This window comes from Aspergillus pseudonomiae (genome assembly GCF_009193645.1).
Source record: "Aspergillus pseudonomiae strain CBS 119388 unplaced genomic scaffold BDV37scaffold_149, whole genome shotgun sequence".
NCBI lineage: Eukaryota > Fungi > Ascomycota > Eurotiomycetes > Eurotiales > Aspergillaceae > Aspergillus > Aspergillus pseudonomiae.
In genome coordinates, this window is record NW_022476141.1 from 44,968 (window position 1) to 60,868 (window position 15,901).

Here is a 15,901-nt window from a genome sequence, read left to right on the forward strand (position 1 = left end):
AGGGGCTATCCCCTAGATATATCTATTGCCTTACATATAGCCGCCTATGTAAGATCCGATTATCCGACTGATATCTGATGATTGTGCAATATTTGCGGGGTATGTTCAATATCACGCCCTGTTCAAGAATACATCTTGCAAGGAGTTTCGCTCGGCGCGCGGGGTCACTGGGGAGGACTGCCACAACGAGCCAAGTACACACAATGCTGAGTGGTCGACTGGTGTATCATAAAGCGATATGATTGCGTGATGAGGGAGGATTTGCGACGCGAAAGCCTATCCATCGTACGCTGACTCGGCGTCACAGAGCTCTGTCGGCTGTTTGTCCCGTGATAAGTTCTGGATTCGTACCGATCAAGAAGACAAACTTTGGTCTCATTTTCGTTGGGTCGATAGAAAACTGAAATACTCGGGCTGACGACAAGTAGAACGTGGTCGACTCTTTCACTATCTAAAGTGATACGGGGCCATTGTTGTTGTTGCTGTTGCGGGCCAAGCATGACGTGCTAGCACGACCCATTCGCGCAACCCTAAGCTGCTACTAATCATCTCCCTCCGCTGGTGAATTTAATATACTACTACGTACACATACAAAACACACTAAAGTGGGCCTTCGCCATTTACCTAGGTAGAGGGTCATCCAAGGAGCCACCCACCCGGGAATCTATTGCAATTACGATGATTGCCTCCCGCAACCGTTTGCTAGTTGCATGTGTATAAGCCTCGGGAAAGGAAAATCGACCATTACATTTCACACTCAAGATGCAAATGAATGCGAATAAGAATAATAGACGCCAATCCTTTAGGTTGAACATATCATGCAGCTTATCCTAGCATAGTGCACGAGCCGCCAATCAAGTCTCGCCCTAACGTTGCGATATTGATGGCGAAATATGCCACCATACGCCAAGCTGATGATGAGATCGGCTACCCTTTGAAACTATCATGGGCTCTGCGGTGAAACAGACGACAGTCGGCAATTGCTGCTAGTTAACCAGTCCAGATCAAATGCTAAATGAGATCCCTGCTTCTTTTCGTTGCCATGACTCGTCCTTCATAACGTCAACTTTGCTCCATTTGCGTGATGGTGTCCACTACCCGACGTACTCCCTAATGGGTCCTGGATGATTGGTCCAAGACGACCAAGAATTGCTTCGGCTTGCTTAACTTGTCAAAGCTTTACTAGACAATGGTGTTGTTAGCTGCTTCTCAACCATGCGGAGGTTCGCCGCGATCCGCAGCATCTTATCGCGTCTCCATCAGCAAGCGACATCAAGCTGTACGAGAGGTTCTTCAACTCCACGCTTAAGTTTCCTAATTGGCTCTGGATAACTATCTACATTGCATGCTCATCGCGTAGTCTCGACTAGCTTCAGCCTTAAGTACAAAACTGCGATGGCGTGATAGAAGCACCACTACTCCGACTAGCAATAACCACAAAGCAATATTTATTAATGACATGCGATGCCCTTGTACCTTTAACATCTCATTCATTCCCATTCTTGAGACCGTCGAATAATCGCCGCATTCAACCATACTGGCAAAATGGCTTCCGGCGACCACAAAGAAGCGACTGCCAATGTTAAACCTGTAAAAGACGATTCGAAACAAGTCTCAGCAGGATCATCCTCTGAGACACTACCTGTCGCTGCGCCCAAACGGGTCAAGGATATAAGCGAGGGCGCTTTTGATACCTCCGAAGACCCAAGATATTACAAGCCGATCGACGACTATGAAGGTATACATCGTTGGGATCCGGATTTTGAATGGGGAGAGCAGGAGGAGAAGAAGCTCATAAGAAAGGTATTCCTGGGTCGGGCTCTCAATCAGATTGGCTTCGACTGATAACAGTGACAGATCGATCTACGGGTCTGTACATTCGCATGTATTACCTTTTTTGCACTACAACTCGACCGAGGCAATATCGTTCAGGCGATGTCCGATAACATGTTGGGAGATCTGGGGATGAATACAAATGACTACAACACCGGCCAAACAATCTTCTACCTCGTTTTCCTATTCGCGGAACTTCCCTCCCAACTGATCTCAAAAAAAATCGGACCAGATCGGTGGATTCCGATCCAGATGTTCTGTTGGAGCCTAATCGCCGCCTTTCAGGCTTTCCTCTCGGGAAAAAAGTCATACTATGTCTGCAGGGCGTTGTTGGCTCTGTTCGAGGGTGGATTGTGAGTTTAAATGTGCATCTGAGGTCTCATTTAATATCCCATTGACACATAGCAGCATCCCGGACACTATTCTCTTTCTATCCTTCTGGTACAAGTCTAAGGAGCTACCTATCCGATTAAGTTATTTCTGGGTTTCCTACGAGGGAACATCGATTATCAGCGCTTTCCTAGCATACGGCTTCTTACATGTGCGGAGGCCTGATGGTACCGGGGGCTGGCGGTATTTGTTTGCCTTTGAAGGTTTAATAACAGGAATCATTGCAATCATTGCAGCATTCTGGATGCCGGCGTCACCTACTCAGACCAAAGGCGGGTTTCGCGGCAAAGATGGCTGGTTCAATGAGCGTGAAGAGAAAATCATGGTCAACCGAGTGCTCCGTGATGATCCAAGCAAGGGAGGCATGCACAACCGACAGGCTATAACGCTAAAGATGCTTTGGGAGGCCCTTTGCGACTATGATATGTGGCCCATCTACCTTCTAGGATTAACATGGATGATCCCCAATTCGCCAGCAACAAGCTACATCACCCTACAGCTTAAGTCGCTGGGATTCGGAACATTTGAGACGAACCTTTTGACAATTCCAGCTTATGTGGTCTTCATTATCAACCTACTTGTTTGGACCTGGCTCTCAGAGCGATTTCACCAACGATTGATTCTAGGAGTCGGATCTATGATTTGGTGTTTGGTTCTTTTGATCGCTCTCGAGACCCTGCCAGATAATGCCAGCCATTGGGCTCGGTGGATCATTAACGTACTACTGATCGGTGCACCGTATGTGCATGCTATTGTTGTTGCCATGACCTCTCGGAACGCAGGCACAGTTCGTACGAGGACAGTTGCCAGTGCAGTTTACAATATGATGGTCCAAACATCAAGCATTATCTCCAACAATGTACGTGAACTCTCCCAACTCCAGCCACTCGCAGAAGTGAATATTTGTTAATCTTTGTTCTTTTAGATCTATCGTGAAAATGACAAACCGTACTATCGCACTGGAAACAAGGTTCTCATTGGGCTGACAGTTTGGAGCATTTTCGTGTTCATTGGAGCCAAGTACTACTACGTGTGGCGCAACAAGTAAGTGATCTACTGAATCCATCTGGATCAATCAGATACGGATACTAACATGTCTGACCTACACAGGAAGAATGCCGAAAAATGGGATGTCATGTCTAGCGCCGAGAGGGAGGAATATCTGGCTGCTAGCGGGCACTTGGGCAATAAAAGGTATGCGACTCTCTGGCCTCTTTGGCGGTGCCTTTGCTAACTCTTCCTAGACTCGATTTTAAGTTCATCCATTAATTTACGAGCGAAGCGAGCTAGATCCAGCTGGACATGGATCAAGGGTGCTTGTTATGATTTAAAAGTCTTGTGATACCACTTCATTTAGAATTATAGAATAAGGTCAATGGTTAATAGATTCGAATAGATGAGTCCAAAACATATACCGCTCACATTAGAAACCCGCTAGTCTTGTCAATGTGTGCATCATATCATATCCGAAGTCTTCTACTCCCCAATCACATACTCACACCCATCTTGCCCAATCCACACCTCATGCAACTTCCCAGCCGGTACATCGACCCGAGCCCCAGCCCCAAACGTCTCCTTCTTCACCTCCCCATTATTAAATCGAGCATTGTCTTCTGGATACGTAATAGTAAGGGACCCTTGTCGAATAAGATGCGTCGTCAAGCCCGCATGTCTATGAGGCGAGTAATATGCATTGCTGTAAAGCACACCAAAGTAAGCCTGAGCCTACGTATACCGATACGAGACCTTCAACCAGTAATCGACCCACCTGCCATCAGACCAGGTAAAGATATGTCGGAAACCCCAGTCTCGGACGAGACGTTCGCACTCGCTGCGGGTTCCGATGGGGTAAGTTTGTGTCTCTGTCATGATTATTGCTATGGCCTTCTGACAAGAAGTATAAAGAGTGTTACTTGAGTAAAATGAGCGCTAGTAGAAGATGTTTTTGGCTATGGTGCGTTGTGTCTCTGGAATTGGCGGGGAAGAAGGCGATGACGTCGTTGGACGGGCGTCCCGCATTCCAGAAGATTGCTTGATTGGGGAGCTATCACGTGGGGATACCCTTGGATTTGTTTTTATTGGATGGAGATTGCTTTCACTCATTTGGAGGGGAGGGCTTCGAACTTGAAGTTAGTAGGGAGTCCTTAGCAACTTGGAAGGTTGGATCATCTGGTTGATGTCTTCGGTTGTATAGAAGGGCTGTACATACAGTGACAAGGTTACATGGGTTGGTAGACTACGAATCCGTAAAACATTGATTTATGCGAATACAAGTTGTAGGAGTATTGCCTGCAAAGCCGGGCAATGAACACTGCCAGGTCAGGAAGGAGCCACGCGTGACTTGGGAGGTAGATCAAGCCTTCTAAGTTGTACGCCCTCCTCACTCTTTGATCGCTATCCTCAGCTGGATAATTCATCAATTGAGCCAAAAAAAAAAGCGCTCTTCTATAATTGCATTACGTTTATGCGGATATCCCATACTATCGTACAATTCCTGTCTCCAAATCTTCCCCAGCTTTGTGGCCGATCCCAGATTAAGGGCTCCTGTCTGAGGAGTACTTGGTGCTTGTCGCCGCTGTCGTCCCTGATCATCCCACGATTTGTTCCGCCCCTCCAAGGAACAACGAAAAGAAAGGACGATTTGAGGGTTTTCAAGGGTCATTTTGAAGTGGACGGCGTTTTTGTCCTCCTTTTTTCCCCTGGAGAAAGAGGTGCCTAGGTCCCCCAAGATTGATTGATGTCTTCGAGTGGTCTGCCAGGACAGTATCAGTTTATGTGTTCAGGTCAAGGTACTGTCTATATGGCTGGTTGTTAAAGCTTACCGGACATCGTCAGCCAACAGGAGTGCCGCAGACATGGCAGTTCTTTCCAGGGATAACCCAGGTCTCCGTTCCACATTTCTCACACTCCGGGCAGCGTCTTCCTGGCATCTGGTTCATACATCAGAAAGTGTGCTTGGACAGAGAAAAGAAGAATAACTTTTGTTGTGTGCACTCACCGGCATGTTGAATATGTTACTACCCAGTACTCTGGTTAAGTTCAAAGGAAGGGAGATGCTCGGTTGGATCGAACCGAGATGTGAAAGGCCTCTCAAGTTCCCGAAGATTGGACACGGTCAAAGTTTAAAGAAGAAAAACCAACAAAGTTCAAGTTCTGGTCCACGGCTTGTTGGATGCTGAGAGCTTAATCTGTTTTCTGGGACGCCAGCCTCCCGCCCTTATATAGTTCGGCGGCACTTGATGGATCAGAGACCCTCACTGAGATCCGACAATTCAAAAAAGCCATCGGGAGATCTCCATATTAGGGTCGATCGATCGATTGATTGACGACATCAGTTACACTCAATGCATCAAGGCAACTTGCATATAGGAATCCCTGCAAACCCAACATGTCATGTCAGACCCGAACTATTCGGATGTTCCCGTTCATGACAAGCATTGCATTTCAGTGACTGGGGTTATCACGCAGTGTGATCTGCTCTCTACATGGAAAATACGTGTCCAAGCTCAAAAGCGGGTCCGGATGATGAGAGGAGGGGGGGGCCGCAAAGGAAAACGCAAAGGAATATCCCTGTGCGGAAAAGAGGAACGTCTTCGGCGTATATTTTGGAAACCGTTTATGCAGCTAGCCATGGATACTCAGTATTCGGTAAAACCGCCCAACTGGGCCATCTGGGTCCCTCTTGAACCCTGAAATGTGACTGGTTGCGAGTCATGTTGGAATGGCACGCGATCTATCCCACCGCCATCACGCACAATGGACCAAGCACTTGTGTTACCAACAGGTACATGCCACTCATCAACTTTAGAAAGCCAGCGCGCAGTCTACCTCACATAGGCCCTACTCGGTCGACATTAGTCTCTCGCCGTGATGTTGGAATGAGGGGCTTGGTCAGCTTGCAGTTAGGTGCACCACATACATCACATATCTTATTTCTCTCCTGTTTGAACCCAGTCTACGCTAGAAAATCGCTTATTGGTTTGCCCCATACATGCATCCCTGTCCTCTGTTTGGGCCGAGGTGAGCATTGCTTGCAGAGAGAAGAATGTGCACCCAGGCCCCTTCAGCCCTGGCTTGTGGTCTCTTTCATTGTACTAAAGCTTCCCCATCACATTGTAGCGGCTAGCGTCAAGCCCCACTGCTCCAATGTCTGGACTCTGTTTGCTAGCACGCTGACCCCGTGGGACAGTCATGACATTCGGGAACAGGAGTCTTTGTCTCTCTTTTTCTTGGTTCGCCTTTATTAATATTATTATTACTATCATTATTATTATTGGGCTCCCCATTCCCCTCTCTCTCTTTCTCTTTATTGTCACAGTCTTTTGCGGCACTATAGAGACGTATGTGTATGATCTCTGTCCTTTCCTCTTCCCTATTTTTAACATGGTGCTTCACAGGATATGCAGTCCCAATCAAAATGAGCCAATAGCAGGATCGCGGCCAGTGGCACCCTTGATAAGTTTCTGCGCAGATCAGTGCCGGCGCTTCGGGTACGCGTTGCTTCAACAATGGAATACACCATCAGAACCCCCTTTCCCTTTTCCCTTCTTAGGCTCAGTCACCTCAGCCACCTGCAGACTGCCGTCTGTCTGGGTTGAGCTGGGTTGCGAAACTGAACTCTATCAGTATCTCGGCCCCACCTCTCAGGTTGCTTGGTGTATTTCTCACATATTGGTTAATGATTAACCCGGAATTGGATACATAGAAAATGGACCCTCCTCAGGGGTTTCCCCTGTAGTTTTTTGGTCATAATCTGCGAGCTGTCCTGGTCTTGCCAGCACTTATTCTCCGACATATTGCAGGTGGCTGCTGGATTCCACAACGCGTCGCCAGTTGGTACTACTCTTGGCTTCTGTCACTTTCGAGATCCCTCAACGTTTGTTTAACGGTTGGCGATGACGAGAGCCACGACTGGCAATTGCCATGCCTGAAAAGCAATTCTCGAACTAGCTGGCTTGCGTCAAATTCGTGTGGTCCCCAGTGCCAAGGAACCCGCCTCAGAGATAGCTTCTTCCTATCGATATTGATCCAAATTGACAGGTCGAGTCCGAGTAATTTCGGGTGATCGTCTATCAAATCAGAACGGTTCCGGCTCCTCTTTCCCTGTCTTGTTACCCCTCCTTTCTTTTTCTTGTGCGTCTTTCTTTCTTTCTTTCTTTTTTTTTTTTTGGTTGATTTTCTTCATTTTCTTCCTGCTTGCCTTCAATCCCCTTCCTTATCTCCGTTCGTAACACGAGAACGGCTAAATCTGAGAGCACAGCATAATTATCATTACGTCATGTGGATTGTTTTCGGCGGTGGAAAAGGTATCCTGTCTTCCTCCATACTCTGTACATGTCCAAACTTCAAAGACCCAGGTTTCGGCCCACGAGTGGGGATACCCCCTCCATCCCCATTCCAATACCACATTCAAAGCGTATGGAGATCCATCACGCATGACCTATCCGTAGATACATAACCTAAATCTAATTTGGCACCTGTCCATCGTGATTTGGAATCTACCCTGTCTCCAGTACTGTGGTTTACGTTGGAAACCTTGGAAGTGGGCATGGCCTTACTTTCCAACCGAGACTACCCCCCTGTTCGACATACCAGTGTTATCTAAATTTGTAGTCATATACTAAATTGAATAACCGAGTCATTTTCGCGCTAAAATCTAGGATTTCGATGAGTCTATGAAGTGTAGTGTGTGCGAGGTTGGTATCATTATAACCGGTTTGGTGGCTGGCTGGCTACCCATGGGAGGCGCTTGATCTTCTTGGGGGACATGTGTATTATTTCGATGCCGACCAGCTGGAATTGAAAGTGAGATCCATGATCAACCGACAAAAACACGCACAGACGTACGAATCAAAGAGTTAAGAGATCAACTGCATATGCGTTGGCATTCTATTCTGTCCGGCTCATCTGCAATGTCGACTTTCAATCATCTTTTCTTCTTTCGTCCGGTTTATCCCTGTTTGTTTTTTGTTTTATTTATTTATTTATTTAATTTTCTTTTTTTGCTTCTTCAGTGTCTCCTTTCAAATTTATTCTATTTTTCACCACCCAGGTGACTTTAGAACGTCCAACACAAACAAACTAGGTGACCCGTTTGATAATACGAACTAGCAGGACGCCGTCGGTTTTTGCTCCTGAACAGTCGTACAGGTGGATTAGCCGGTAGCCTTCTTGGAGGCGGTCTAATTTAATACAAGCCCAGGCAGCCGTCGAGTCTCGTCCGAATTCATCGTCTTTAATTTTGAATCTGTGGGGTCATTAGCTTCATCCGTACCTTGGTTGCAGGCTTGGGATCACCGCTTGAGGGATCGGAAGGCAACTGCCGCCGAGAAGAAATACATACCGGACAAAAGATAGCTCTTCAACTAGCCCAGATAGAGTCGGAAACTGAACCATTTGGCCTTCAAAGTTTGGACTGGCTCCCGAGGCACTTTTGATCGTTTGCTTGTAGTTTTCGGTCTCTGACTCGCCCTCGTCTTCCACTTGAGGTGAAGTGGTGTCCTCGGGCGTCTCAACATGCAAGTCGCAGACCACGTAGGGGTGAAAACCCTTCTCGTTGGTGTTTCCTGAAGGCAAGGGGATGTTCTGGCCGGCGAGAAACTCTATCGAAAGGTCTAGCTGGCGACGCACAATGGTCAAGGGTGCATCGGAACTTAGATATCCTTGCGGTTTGAGTACCCAACCTTGCTCATCGGCAAACATAGCGTTATTAAGCATCATTCCTTTGTCGAGGTTCTGCCAGTTCAACGCCACCACCTGCGCGCCCCGGCGCCAAAAGAAGCTGGGGTCGAGATTCGAAGAATTTACTCGTAGGCCGTATGGGTAAATCCGCATGAAATGTTTGCGGTTGTGTTCAAACAGGGCTTCGGGATCTTTCGCATGCGCTGCTCTAGCCGCATTTTCTGATAGCGAAAACACGTGTCCGGGTACTTTGGCCTCTGTTACACATATAGTTAATGAACATTCTTTCCTAGGTTTGCGTAGACTCAATCAGAGTAGTTACCTGGTTGTTCAAAGTGACTGAAGTGGAATCCTTTGGTGAATATAGCCAGTCTGCTGAGAGCTTCCAAGATCTTTGATGGCTTCTTTGGGGGTACATCAGCTGGCTTGTCGGCAGTGCTACTGGAGTCACCTTTATTGGCGTGTTGCTTGAGTGCCTCAAGCTCGTCGCCATTACCTTCTGGCGTTTCCTCCTTTTTGTCTTGACCCGTCGGTGCCACGTATTTCACTTTAATCAGGATCTTTCGTTTTAGATCTTCCGGTGCGGGCAGAGGATCAGTCGCCTCCTTTTCGGGCGTGACTTCCACCAGCATCCCTTTCCAAGCCTCTTCCATGATCTCCACCATCGCCTGTTGTTGTTCCAGAGATGCATGCACTTCCAGACTAACAATCACCGGTAGATCACTTGTAACAAAAGCACTATCCCGGATGGCATAACACACATCTCGAAACGTAGTCTCTTTGGTAAGCGTGTGGCCATGAAGCACCTTGGGCTCTGGGAGTTGCGGGACCTCAGTCGCAGGATCCACTGGGTCACTGTTGTCGAGAGGCACGTCCTCAGGAGACGACTTGCGGCCTAGGAGACCCCCAACTTTGGTTGATATGGATCCCAAACGGGCGTGTCGTTTAGCCATACTCTTAAGCCTTTCCCTTTTTGACCCGTCCTTTATCTTTCTCTCGGAGCTTGAATCGCTACTACTACTGCTTGTGTCATCAGCAGATGGGCATTCGGAGCTTCGCTCGCCATCCCATACGTCGATCTCGACACATCTACATCCATTCAGAAGGACCTAGAATGTCATTAGTTATTGCCACCTAGACAGCAAGTTCTGCATTAGGGTTGATGCTAGTGTCTGATGCACAGGGCACGGAAGTTGCATGGTTACACCCTATTAAGGGAACCATCCTCACAAGAGCCCAACAGTTGGTACTCCATAGGCCAGAATGCGCTTCCATGGTAGGGGATTTGTAGGTACATTCACTATGGAATACCAGGGGAGTTGCGTACGTTTGTATAAGCACTCGCGTCTGAATCGCTGTACAATTGGTTCCCAGTCAAGTAAGTGTTATGACTCGAAGAGATGAAATAGTCACTAATGGGTGCTGAATAGTTCTGCTGCTTGACAGGTCCCGATGCCGAAGAGGCAGAACTGGCCATATACTCCCGAAGCGCCGCTAAGGAAGCGAGGGGGTCTACAGCCCCATTGTTACTGTCGTCCTTAGGAGTCTCATGTTGGATGTCCCGGAGGAAATCGACCCCGGGCAAGGATTTGAGCGAGCTGTAAATCACCTCCAGGTGAGACGCAACAAAAGGTGCAAAGTCCACTGAGCTTTTTGACTCTAGGCACTTTGACGAGTCATTGAGCGTGATTTGATCAGTACGATCAGTGAGGTCGTTCATTTTCCCTCAATTGAGTCGATTGGTTAGGCAAGACCTTAGACACGAGCCTTAGATGCAACGCAATTGCTGATGATGAAGTACAAGTGACGTAGATGTCTTCTTCCCCTTTTTTTCTTTTGTTCCCTTGCCGATCGTCACGCCGTGTTACCGCCAAGTCGGGAGAACGATGGAAAGATAGAATGCTATGCGGTGTACCCCTGGAGTAGACAAAGCCAAGGGACTGGAGGTTAGAACAAAGAGAAAAGGGGTATGGATGAAGGAGAAGGAGAAGGGCGAAACATTTATATATCAAACGGGATGGATAGAAAAGAGACAAAGACGGAAAGAACAAGTGTTGTGTTGGCGGAGTTCTGGCCATTGCTTTTCTGGTCCACTCCACTTGGGCTGTTTTGGGTTTTGTTCGCTGATCAGCCGATACGCAATCCCCCATGACGATCTGATCTGATATCCAATCTTATGTTTCCTTCCTTCAGCCTTCTGGAGCACATAGTAAGGCGAGCTGTTGCCTAGAGACCGCCATTTCTTATGGTGCAGGACAGCCACGACAACAACTCACGTCAGGATGCTGGCGAACATGACGTATCATATTATCGTATGGAAGGGGCAAGGGAAGGAAGACAATTGTTCGTTTAGTTACATGGGTTTAGAATTTAGATTGAAGTCCTCGTGGTTGTGGAACTCTAAATCACCATCCTCTTTCGGGGAAGTCAGATGATTCCCTTTGTTTCCCCCCTCCAGATCAGCAGCCTGCATGGCAGCCTAAGGTGTCATGGAATTGATAGAATTAACTAGTGCAAGAGATACACGGATAATATACTAAACTTTACCAACCATACCTACTAGTTGAATAGAGAGATACGACGACGGCCACTGAACGCTTCATACTACTCCACTACAATCAGCTTATTCGCCAGCTTTTGCCGGATGCACCAATAGGAGGCTGGGGTTGTATACAGCGAGCCCAAAATATCCCAAGATGAGAGACAATACTAGTAACTAGTAAAGCTCCCAACAAGGTCGGCTCGGGAAAATCAAAGTTATATAAGCATAATGCGAGATAGCCCCTCCCTCCACCTGAATAGAGAATATTCCCACCCCATCTTGACAGCAACTCTACCTGCGCTACATCTTGACCAAAACCATCATGGCCACCGACACTCCCGTTCACTTTTTTGACATTACTTCAACCATTCCCGGTATGTCTGTCGTTCTGTACCGTACTTCCGACTACAAGGAGCTATGGTGACCTTCCATAAAGGCTGACTACTGACTAACGCGCTGTCCCCAGGGCCGGCAAAGGCATGGTCCGTTAATACATTCAAGACCCGCATGGTCTTGAACTTCAAGGGCATTCCCTACACACAATCGTACATTTCCTATCCGGACATTGCTCCTTTGCTTTCCCATTATGGCGTTACCCCTCACGCCGCAGGAGCTCAGTATACCCTCCCCGCCATTCTGCACAAGCCCTCCATCAATGCGAACGCCTACGGTGCGATGCAGGACTCCCTTGCTATCGCCACGCATCTGGACCAGACCTTTCCCTCACCACCCCTATTCCCCTCCGGCGATGCCAGTTATGCGCTCGCGCTCGCGATGATCAAGCTCCTCGGTAACGTCACCGAAAAAGGTGTAACCCTTTTGATTCCGAGGGTCGCTGATCTGCTTGACCCCCGGGGTCAGGAATACTTTATCAGGACTCGGTCTGCTAAGTTCGGAAAGCATCTGCCGGAGGTATATCCCAAGGAAGAGAGCGAGGTGCAGGAGATAATCAAAGCAGCGAAGGAAGAGATGGAACCTGTGGCGCGAATGCTAAGAGGCCGGCCAGGGAAGAAGGGGCCCTTCCTTGAGGGTGAGACTCCAGGATACGCGGATATTCTGATCGTCTCTTTCTTGGCTTGGGTTGAGAAGAGCCATAATACGCTTTTCCAAGGACTGGTGAGCATTGGAGAGGGCGAGGTGAAGGCACTCTTTGATGCTTGTTTGCCATGGGTGGAAGGTCAAGGCGAAACCAAGGAGTGGGATATCCCTAAATGAGTTGGCTAGAGTTCATCAGTAATTGGATGGGAATCCCCGTTTCCCGACTTCAAGCACGCGCGAGTTGGTTATTCGCAGTGTTTAGTATACAGCAATAGAGCAACCCCACAGATAAAACAGTAAACTTCATTCAGCGCCTTGCCTGGGAATTATAAGAAAGATGAGTACAAAGTTCCATAAAATACATCTGAAATATCCCGAGCGGGCCTTTCTACATCAAAATCAGTCAACACAATTGTACATGGATAAGCCTGTTAAAAACACCATAGAATGGGACAAACCGGCACCAAGCCAAGCCTCTCTAAAATTACAGACCGCGGAGGAAGTTAGCCTCTCTAATGGCCTTCCTCCGGGCCTCTCTCGCGCTCTTCGTGATCTCGGAGCGCTTGTCAAGACTCTCAGCGGCCTCGGCCAGAAGATCATCCGTTGCTTGACCGCCGCGGTTGTACGATGCAGGAGTAATATCAGTAGCATGATGATGAACAGGGATCTTAGGAGGGAGGGTTGCGGCGCGAGCAGCCATCTTCTTCTCATAGCGCTTGCGTTGCTTCTTGTTCAAGGCTGGAGATGGCACAGTTAGTATGATCCAAGACCTATTGATAAAGCAAGATAAACATACTGCTCGGATCCACTCCGCCCTCGGATTTCGATTGCTTCTTAGCATCATCTAACAACGACCACAGCCACTCCGGGTATTCAGAGTCTTCCAGGGCGAGGACATCGGGCTTATTCTTGAAGTAGTTGAGGCCGTTCAGCTTCGTTCCAGCGGGGCAGGAGCTTGGTGGACGTTCCACGGCAGGTTTTGTGGGCTTCTTAGAAGACACATCGACATTTACTTCTTCCGGTGTGCTGAATGGTTGGGACACGCCGGGAGTCGCTGATGAAACTGCCGACGGGATCGTGATGTCCGCTGCGACAGGCTGGCGGGGAGTAGGAGGAGGCGGCGTAGCTGATACTGTAGGCTTGCCATCACTGTAGCTCCGGAATTGGCTTCGGTGAATTGGAAGCTGGCGTGCGCATGACGAAGCAGAGAAAGTAACCGCGTGTTGCGGTTGCAACCGGGCAAAGAGGCTGGTTCGACAGCGCTGGCAGATCATTATAACGGTGTTCCGGGAAGGTATTCAAATGTAAAAATGACAGTATAAAATTAATTGGTCTTTCCAACGCCTTGTTGTGTCCAGAAACCCGCTGAAGCAGTCCTTTGATGATAATAAAAGGGAACTGCCTGGCACGAAGCAAGCTACAAGAAAACTGCGGGATGAATTTGATGCCAAGCCGGAGGTCAGGGTCACATGATCGTGTAGACTGGGCGATGGCTTTAGAACAACCCCGAAGTATACATTATTTTCCTTACTATAGCGAACGTGAAAGATAGTTGCTGTTCGTAAGGAAGTAGATTCGTCATATATAGTTACTTATATTCGAGACCATGAGTTAATAGGGAATTTGCGGATTCGTCGGTGTTATCACGTGATAAACATCGGGATGTGTCCAATCAGTCATGAAAAGATACAAGAGACATTCAGGATTCGGCATTGTTAAACTGATGAAGTCACTGGATTAAATTCAGGGTATCTTCATCTTTATTACGTATCTCATTGGTATTGTCGGGCGGGGGAGGGAAAGTTAGGTCAAGTATAACAGTACTAGTACTCAATCTGTAGATGCTGTTATTCGTTCTGTTTTGCAGTATATTATGGATCCTTGACTAGCACCTGGTAAGTCATAACAGAATCACTTAGTGACCTGTAGTAAAAATACCACTGGCCAATCTAAATATGCACACTAATACTATGCTTCTGTAGGTTCTCTGTTTTCCTAGTTCGTCAGATCTTCGTTACCATGCTTGTTTATAGTATACTACTTCGGCCGCACACAATATAGTGTGTACTAACACACATAGACGAAGCCGTTGGAGTATGCTACCTGTCATACTATAGTACTTTTGTCGCAAATCGTCAGAAGTTTTGAGTGAGGAATTGAACTGAATAAGTTTAGGTTGATAAGTTTGTCGAACCACCCGTACCAAACATATATAGTTCCAAAGATGTCTCTTAACACCTCTACCTAGAATTGAGAGGCCTTAAAAGCAGAAAGACTAGCTGACGATAGAAGCCATAAATGCACACTATTTCTTTATTAGATACAGATTTCAAATTGTACTGGATATACAATACGGCGCCGAGCCAATGGTGGTTCAAGGATGATAGGCCCTCTGGCAGGATAAGGATTCTCAAGCACAAAAGATAGAATCATAATATAGCGAATAGGGTGTAAACAAGCTATCAAATCAAGCTCAAGAATATTACACTAAGGTATATTAGACTTTTCCTTATCTTCTAGATCCTAACGAACCGTCTGGGAACCAACCGAGAGTCAGTGATATGTATTGCAGATTTATCAGGTGCTCTTTGCATTTGGCAGTGCTAACACATGGGGGTCGAGTCCAGGCTGGTATTAAAGAAGTGCGGCATATCTCAATGTGACCCGTTAGGTCAGAGAAGAAGCAGCGGTTAACGGTTGTGATGCCGATCTCTACCCTTATTCAGAGTTTCTTGCTTCGAGCAAGCCCCAAGAGTGAGACGATGCGGGCCTTGTTTCGTGAACCCTGTCGATCTGCCTTGCCAACAAATTCGAAATTTCCCTGTACTATGATGATTGGTTTTCCCCCGTTGCATGTGGAGGAATTAATCCTGGTTGCGATGTCGGTATTGCATTGTGATCTGCGGTGGAGGGGTTGGAAATAGATGATTTGAGTGGCATGACTAAGCTGGCCGGGCACAGTTCACGAAAACATTAAATTGTCCCCTCTCCCTCCACTCCCCAAAATGCAGAACGCAGGCAACGAGGCTCCTTCCTTTGCTCATTTGGTTACTGACATGTCTCGAAAGTATAGCACCCAGAATAATTACTGGTACTGCTATGACAATGCACTTGTGGTTCGATATAGGTTCTGATCAGAAGTTAGAACTACCGCTTCGGAATCAGGCAATTGGGAAACATGACAAGATTTTTGTGATTGGCAATTAACTATTATAAAAGACACAGGTGTTCGCTGTTCCTGATATCAGTATTCAACATCTTCACAACATGAAGGCAGAGAATAAACTTATCCTACACCGATATTAGATACAGGCTGCATTGTGAATGCCTTATAAAGAAGTTCGCTTCTATCATGCAAGAAAAAAAAAAAAAAAAAAAAATAAAAAAAAAGTTATCAGGCGGAGAGCATACTGCCAG

General features: G+C 47.2%; 5 protein-coding genes across 5 annotated transcripts; 2 read left to right on the forward strand and 3 right to left on the reverse strand.

Moving 5' to 3' along the window:
- The first annotated feature begins 1,023 nt into the window (after positions 1-1,023).
- BDV37DRAFT_51302 (putative transporter) lies at positions 1,024-3,550 on the forward strand. Its single transcript, XM_032090797.1, has 6 exons — positions 1,024-1,803; positions 1,858-2,186; positions 2,242-3,082; positions 3,149-3,267; positions 3,334-3,417; positions 3,468-3,550. Exons 1-6 carry the CDS (start codon positions 1,546-1,548, stop codon positions 3,490-3,492), a joined length of 1,656 nt encoding a protein of 551 aa, XP_031934937.1. The 5' UTR covers positions 1,024-1,545; the 3' UTR covers positions 3,493-3,550.
- A 149-nt stretch (positions 3,551-3,699) lies between these two features.
- Positions 3,700-4,092, reverse strand: BDV37DRAFT_276798 (uncharacterized protein; the record flags this gene model as incomplete). The annotated part of the gene is made up of 2 exons (XM_032085632.1): positions 3,700-3,919; positions 3,992-4,092. The coding sequence occupies 2 exons, from the start codon at positions 4,090-4,092 to the stop codon at positions 3,700-3,702; spliced, it is 321 nt and encodes a 106-aa protein (XP_031934938.1).
- Positions 4,093-8,234: 4,142 nt separating this feature from the next.
- On the reverse strand, positions 8,235-11,271 carry BDV37DRAFT_265325 (putative phosphoinositide-specific phospholipase C). Its single transcript, XM_032083770.1, has 4 exons — positions 10,232-11,271; positions 9,227-10,013; positions 8,567-9,161; positions 8,235-8,470 (listed from the first exon to the last, which is right to left on the reverse strand). Exons 1-4 carry the CDS (start codon positions 10,622-10,624, stop codon positions 8,305-8,307), a joined length of 1,941 nt encoding a protein of 646 aa, XP_031934939.1. The 5' UTR covers positions 10,625-11,271; the 3' UTR covers positions 8,235-8,304.
- A 448-nt stretch (positions 11,272-11,719) lies between these two features.
- On the forward strand, positions 11,720-12,741 carry BDV37DRAFT_51336 (uncharacterized protein). Its single transcript, XM_032090800.1, has 2 exons — positions 11,720-11,820; positions 11,913-12,741. Exons 1-2 carry the CDS (start codon positions 11,769-11,771, stop codon positions 12,659-12,661), a joined length of 801 nt encoding a protein of 266 aa, XP_031934940.1. The 5' UTR covers positions 11,720-11,768; the 3' UTR covers positions 12,662-12,741.
- Positions 12,742-12,814: 73 nt separating this feature from the next.
- On the reverse strand, positions 12,815-14,006 carry BDV37DRAFT_51332 (mitochondrial 54S ribosomal protein mL54). Its single transcript, XM_032090799.1, has 2 exons — positions 13,281-14,006; positions 12,815-13,222 (listed from the first exon to the last, which is right to left on the reverse strand). The coding sequence occupies exons 1-2, from the start codon at positions 13,756-13,758 to the stop codon at positions 12,969-12,971; spliced, it is 732 nt and encodes a 243-aa protein (XP_031934941.1). The 5' UTR covers positions 13,759-14,006; the 3' UTR covers positions 12,815-12,968.
- Between the last annotated feature and the right edge of the window lie 1,895 nt (positions 14,007-15,901).